The 6,198-nt window shown below is 60.3% G+C and overlaps 1 protein-coding gene across 2 annotated transcripts in view; it reads right to left on the bottom strand.

Annotated features, from left to right (window-relative positions):
* SYNGAP1 (synaptic Ras GTPase activating protein 1) overlaps positions 1-6,198 on the bottom strand; it is a 19,405-nt gene that overhangs the window by 4,772 nt on the left and 8,435 nt on the right. For both annotated transcript variants that reach the window (XM_025213997.1, XM_006032277.2), the window contains exons 4-12: positions 5,192-5,345; positions 4,807-4,905; positions 3,726-4,280; positions 3,043-3,187; positions 2,270-2,414; positions 1,285-1,521; positions 816-1,017; positions 345-523; positions 184-225 (exon numbers count right to left, since the gene is read on the bottom strand). In XM_025213997.1, the coding sequence (XP_025069782.1) occupies positions 184-225; positions 345-523; positions 816-1,017; positions 1,285-1,521; positions 2,270-2,414; positions 3,043-3,187; positions 3,726-4,280; positions 4,807-4,905; positions 5,192-5,345 (1,758 nt within the window). The remainder of the gene's footprint in view (positions 1-183; positions 226-344; positions 524-815; positions 1,018-1,284; positions 1,522-2,269; positions 2,415-3,042; positions 3,188-3,725; positions 4,281-4,806; positions 4,906-5,191; positions 5,346-6,198) is intronic.

Here is a 6,198-nt window from a genome sequence, read left to right as displayed (position 1 = left end):
TTTCCCTACCTCACACACACACCCACAGCTCCTCAGAGACTGGGCAGGGCCAGAGGGACAGTGCATCTCCCCAGTGGAAGGAGAGTTCACAGGGAGGACAGGCCAATGGTGAGGGGTCACCATCACAGGATTCCTGCAGAGGTGCAGTTGGGGCTGGGACTGGGGAGGAGGGGACACACTCACCTGTTGAGGCCCCGCACCATGTAGGGCTGGAGATCGACAGAGCTGCAGAGAAGCAGAGGCAAGCGTTAGCACAGTGGGACAGGGCAGGGGGTACAGAAGGAGATGCACCCTGCCCCACTTAGTGGCAGTGCTCCACCATCCCTTCTCCCCTCCCCACTCACCTGTTGAGGTCACGCACAACATAGGGCTGGACATCAGCTGAAGGGCCCCGCAAGACCAGGGGCTTAGGCTGCAGCCGCTCACCCTGGTGACTCGGCTGCCGCTGGATGTGTGGGTTCCTGAGGGCGACGCTGATGTCGTTCAGCAGACGGGGCAGGGGGCCCAGCTTGATGAGGGCTTCCTGGGGTGGGAGGGAAAAGAGTGAGAACCAAATCAGGCTTCCAGCCTACTGAGAACCCAGACGTCTCCACTCCCAGCCCACTCCCTACTGTAACCCCCCCAGACCAACTCCTTTCCCAGAGCTGGGATAGAACACAGGTATCTGGGCTCCCAGCCCCTGCTGCTGCAACCTACCTGACGCACACTCCTCCCAGAGCCGAGACAGAATGCGGGTGCCTCCGTTCCCTGCCCCACAGCTCTAACGTATCAGACCTCCCTGTGGACCTGGGCACGGGGCCCCTGCATGCCAGTACCTTGCTGAGCTGGGGCAGGACTTCCCAGAGGAGGGCATGCAGCGTGGAGAGCTCGCGACCCAGATCGATGTAGCCCTCGAAGCTGCTGCTGTTGGTGAGCGTGTCCAGATTCGAGATCTCATACAGGAATTGCTGCATACTGGCCCACTCCAGCTCCAGGAACTCATTCATGAATGCCATGTATTCCTCCTTGCTGCCAAACCTGACAGAGCCGAGCAAGAGGGAGGGGAGATGGGTGGGGAGGGGGAATCAGTGGGGTAGGAGGGATGAGTGAGGCAGGTCTTCCAGCCCCAGCACCACCTTATGCTTTTCCTGAATCACTTCCCAAGCCTCCTGCCCTGTCGCAGGATCCCTCAACCCCCGCCGCCCTCTTCAGTACTGAACTCCCCTTCATATTTTCAAATGCTCCCCCGTGTCCTGCCAACTCTACAACAGCTCCATGATCCCAGCCCAAGGGTGTGGCACTCACTTGGTGAAGTTGGCCAGGTTCTGGATGACCTTGGCAATGAGGGTGAGAGTGCGAGACGTCTGCTCGTCAGGGTACTCCTGCATGAGTCCAAAAAGGCTGGGCGACATGACAGCTGGGCACAGGAAGCGCAGGAAGAGCGAGGCGCTGATCAGCCGGTCAGCGATGTCCTCCCGGCCCCGCTCCGCACAGCGCAGACGCCAAGAAGCAAACACTTCCTTCAGCTCCCGGGGGAATACGCTACGTGGTGGGGAGGAAGAGAGGAAGGCAAGCACTGTCAGAGACTCCCAGTGGTCCCCAGCACTCCTTGCTCCTTCTAAGTGCCTCCTATGACCTCAGAGGTGCCCCCCCTCCCCCCACCCAGCAACAGCAGCACCCCCCTCCAAACTCCACAGAGCCTGAGGGTCCACTCATCCCCTCTCTGGTGCTTGGCACCCAAATATTGCCATCAGAGACCACCCCATATGTCCCTGGGTAGGGCTTCTTGCCCCCATTCAGTCCCCAGGACTCCCCAAACACCTTTCACAGACCTGTACCCTCACCCAGTACCATGGCCCTGAACCCGCCACACCCACCCATGGGGCCCTGCCCTCCTGCATCTCCCATGGAAACAGGCTGAGGAACTGCTTATGACCCCCACAGAAACTCAGGACCTTGATATGCTCCCCCAGACCCTGTGCACTGTTCTAGACCCCATGCATCCCCACACAGACACCATACACCCCCTGGGCACCACAAAGACCCCACACACACTCTAAACCCTGCCATAGCCCAGTCCCTCACACAGACTCCACATGTCCTGACCCTCCCACCCCCCGATCTCTGGCAAGAAAGCACTGGTGGGGGACATCAGAGGAGCTCCTAGGGCCCCCCATGCCCCTCAAGGGGCAGGGACTGGCATCGATTCCTACTCTGAGATTTCATCCCTCTGCAGGCTCCTGCCCATGCCTCAGGCAGCCACCCCTGCCCTTCCCTGCCCCACACTGACCAGTGGGAGTTGACGACCTTGCAGAGGGCTAGCTCACAGCACATGCGCAGGTTGGCCTGGTGGTCGGCCAGAGTGGAGGCTGAGCACTTCATGGGGTCGACCTCGCAGTTCTCCTCAGACTCATACAGCGCCCGAATGAACTCGCCTAGAGGAAGAAATGGCTGGACATGAGGGCAGCGCCAGACCAGCATCTGCCCCCTGGGAGCCCTCCCCTGCCCCCTCCCCCACACCCTCCCTGAGCCCACAGCCAGAAGGGGGGCACAGTACGAGCCTGGCTGGGCAGAGCAGAATGAGGAGTCAGGTTAGGGTCTGCCCTGTCAGGAGGTAGAAACTCACTGTGCCCAAATCAGTAGACTCAGAGCAAAGGGAAGTGCTCAGACCCTGGGCACAGGACATGCCTGGAGCACACCCGCAACAGCACAGTACATGTGCATGCAGACACAGACGCATACCCATATTCCTTAATGGCACATGCACGTATGCTCACAGCACACATGAAGACTGCACATGTTCAGTAGTGCCAAGGAAAAGCATGTGAGGGCGCACACACCCAGAAATGGCACACCAGCAGGAGTATGTCCATGCATGTGCATATGCCCTCATCAACAGCTCACAAGCAGGAGCATGCACCTCTAAAGATAACAGCACGCACACGTGCACATACATGCACACAGCCCACAACACACACAGACACAGGAGTAGGCAAGCAACAATGCACATATGAACGCACATTCACAAAGGGCACGTGCACACAGGAACATGCACACGCTCACCAATGGCATCCTTGAGGTATTTCTGGCCGATGAGTTTCAGATACTCCTCTATGGCTTTCGTGGCGAGGGTGTTTTCCCGGAATATCAGGTGCTCCCGATCCATGAACCGGTCCACTTCCGTCATGGCCATGTCTGAGAGAAAATCCTGCAGGAGACGCAGGGCCGGGAGGGAGCAAGGGAGGGGTCAGTAAGGTGAACCTCACACCTAGACTTCCCCTCAATTTCCATGGGAGAAGGGTTCCTCTCAGTCACAGTCCCTTTTGGAGCCCCCATCCCCACCAGCCTCTTCTGATACCACCCAGCCCTTTCCACAGCCAGCCTGAAACTGGATCCCCAGCTCCTCCACCCACCACCACATCCACCCTCCCAGCCCCCGCGCAATGTTCCCCCAGTCCTCCCCTGATGCCTCAGCTTCCCTGACCACTACCCTGCCCTCCCAACCCTCCACCAACATAACCCTGTACCCTCAGCTCCCCTCCCAAAACCTCCCCAGCCCTCTCCCAAAGCCCAGAGCTCCCCTTCCTAGCCTCCTCCACCTGCTCTCCTGAACACCCACCAGAATTCCTGTGCCCCCAGTTCCCACCTCAATGTCCCTCCAATCACTGCCTGACCCCTTCCAGGCCCCTCTGGCGGCCCCCTGCCCTGTAGCCCCCTTTGCCCACCCCGTCCCCATCGCCCAGCACCTTAGCTTTGCCAGTGCTCTGGAGGATGTGGACGAGGGCACAGGCCACCTCCTCTTTGCTCTTGACGCTGAGGACAGGCTCAAGGACAGCACAGAGCATGCGGTAGTTGTTGGTGACATACTCGGCGAACTCCTTGTAAAGCTCCATGGGCAGGATGCTCATGGTCTGAAAGCGGCTCTTGACCCGCAGGGCTGGGCAGCCAGCCTTGGCCTTGCTGCCACTGGGCTGGCTGAGCGGGTACCACTGCTCAGCGAAGTGGCGCCCGGTGACACTGGCAATGGGGATGCTGACCATGCCCACATAGTTGCTCTTGTCCTTCTTGCGCTTCTTGTCGGTGTCCTTGTAGACATGCAGGCGAATGGTGCGCACGGCTGGCAGGTTGTTGAACTCAAAGTGTTCCCCCCAGAAGACATTGTCAGCCCGAGGCTTGCTAGTGGTGCGGGCGTAGAGCATATCATCCAGGCACAGCTCGCAGTAGTATCGCTTCTTTGGGGGGAGGTCCCGCGCCTCGATGATCCACAGCTTCAGCACATTGTCCACCCGCCGACTATTGTCCTGGGGGGGAGCAGGGGTTAGCGTAGTGGCACAGGAGGGGCAGGGGAAGGAGCTTAGATCATTGGGGAGCAGGAAGGAAGATGTGCTGGCTGTCAATGTGGGGACAGAGGGAGCTGGGTAGGGGAGGGCAGAGCAGGGGGTGTCCTGGCTGTTGCCCTGAAACAAGGAAGGGGTTACAACAGGGGTACAGGGCTTGGAGAGGGGCCAAAGCAGGGGAACAGGCTGATCTCCTGGGGGGACTGGAACAGGTATGCCAGCTGTTGCCCAGGGTGGGGCACAGAACTAAGAGTCAGGCAAGAGTCACTGCAGTGAGGTAGGGAGCGGGCCTGGGGCCACAGGAGGGGTGGTCAGCACCGCAGGGCTGAAGCAGGAAGGAGGAACACCCACAGAGCAGCCAGCAAGTCCCCCCACTGGCAGGCAAGCATGTAGCCCCGGGGCATGATTTGCCCATGGCCAGCCCTGCCACCAAAGTGACTGAGAGCAGAGCCTGCAGCTCCCTCCCCCTGGCCTCTCCAGCCAGCAGCACCTTGTTGGGCTTCACAGCACGCTGCAGGTTCTCAATCCACTTGTCGCGTTCTGCAGCTGAGCGGCAGGCAAAGCACTTGGTGCCAGAGGCGGTGGTGACCTGGGCCAAGAAGAACCAGCAGCGGCTGAGCAAGAACTCCCATCTCTCCACACCTGACCCCCCTTGCCCCCCACAGCCTGACCCAGGCCTCCACTCCCCTCCCAGGGCAGGGACAGAACCCAGGCATCCAGGCTCCCAGTCTCCACAGCTCTAACCTATCAAATCCCTCTGCTTTCTCAGGACAAGGACAGAATGCAGGCATCTGGGCTCCCAGCTCCCACAACAATAACCTGCTGGCCTCCAACCCCCCTCTCCGCAGGCCTCCAGACAGCTCCCTCTGCCATACCTCAAAACAGAACTCCTGGCCAAGGATGCTGCTGTGCACGGGCTTGATGATGGAGTCCTCATCCAGGTTCAGCTCCAGGGCCTCGGCTGCACTGCTGGGGCTCAGCAGGGACTCATGTGAGTGCGACTCCTTGAAGCTCTGCATGAGGCGGGCTCTGCAGCAGGGAGAAGCCAGTGAGGTCCTGGGGCACTGGGGGGGCGGGAGGCACAGGCGTGATGCTGAAGTGAGCGCAGGGTTGCGTGGAGGCGTGTGGGGGGCATAGGCACGGGCAGTGGCAGGGCTGAGGAAGGTGAGACCAGTGCCTGTGGCCAGTAGACAAGGGGGCGGAGCGTGAGTTGGGGAGGTGGCATAGACAAGCAGGAGTGAGTCGTGCACAGAACTCCCACAGGTGGCACCAGGGCACAGGTGAGGCCACGTGGATGCCCAAGCCTGGGATGGGGATACCTGGGAGGGGTGGGGTGGTGCGCCAGCCCAGAGGGAGGGCTCTGCACTGTGGGGGCCGCCCTGGCCTGGACCACAGCACGGGCGGGCGGGCGACCAAGGGAGAGAAAAAAAGAGAGAGCATCAAAGCCAGGCACCATCCCCCACCCCTGCCCTGACTGGCAGGGACAATGGGGGGGCTGTGAGGAGGGGACTTTTACAAGAGTCCCCTGGGGTAAGGGGTACAGCAACTGCACCTCTGTGTTCATAGGGTGTCTCAGACCCTGGGGCTCATTCAAAGGGGGAAGGGCAGGGTAAGAGGGTTGAAGGTGGCCTGTCCCCTCATGTTACAGAAGGGAAATGAAGCAGAGAGATGGGACTTACTCCCTTCCCTTCCCCCCGCCTCCAAAAAATGCAATCACACAGTAGATCAGCCAAGAATAAAGGAGAAAACCCGGGCATCCGGGGCTCCCAGCTTCCTGTAGCTCTCACACCAGACCCCACTGTTGTAAGAGAACCTGGGATGGAGCCCAGGCATCCGGGGCTCCCCCTCCCAAGGATGATTCCCCAGGAGCGGGCGGGCGGGC

This window comes from Alligator sinensis, unplaced genomic scaffold (assembly GCF_000455745.1).
Source record: "Alligator sinensis unplaced genomic scaffold, ASM45574v1 scaffold634_1, whole genome shotgun sequence".
Lineage (NCBI taxonomy): Eukaryota > Metazoa > Chordata > Crocodylia > Alligatoridae > Alligator > Alligator sinensis.
This window is presented reverse-complemented; position numbering and strand designations above follow the sequence as displayed.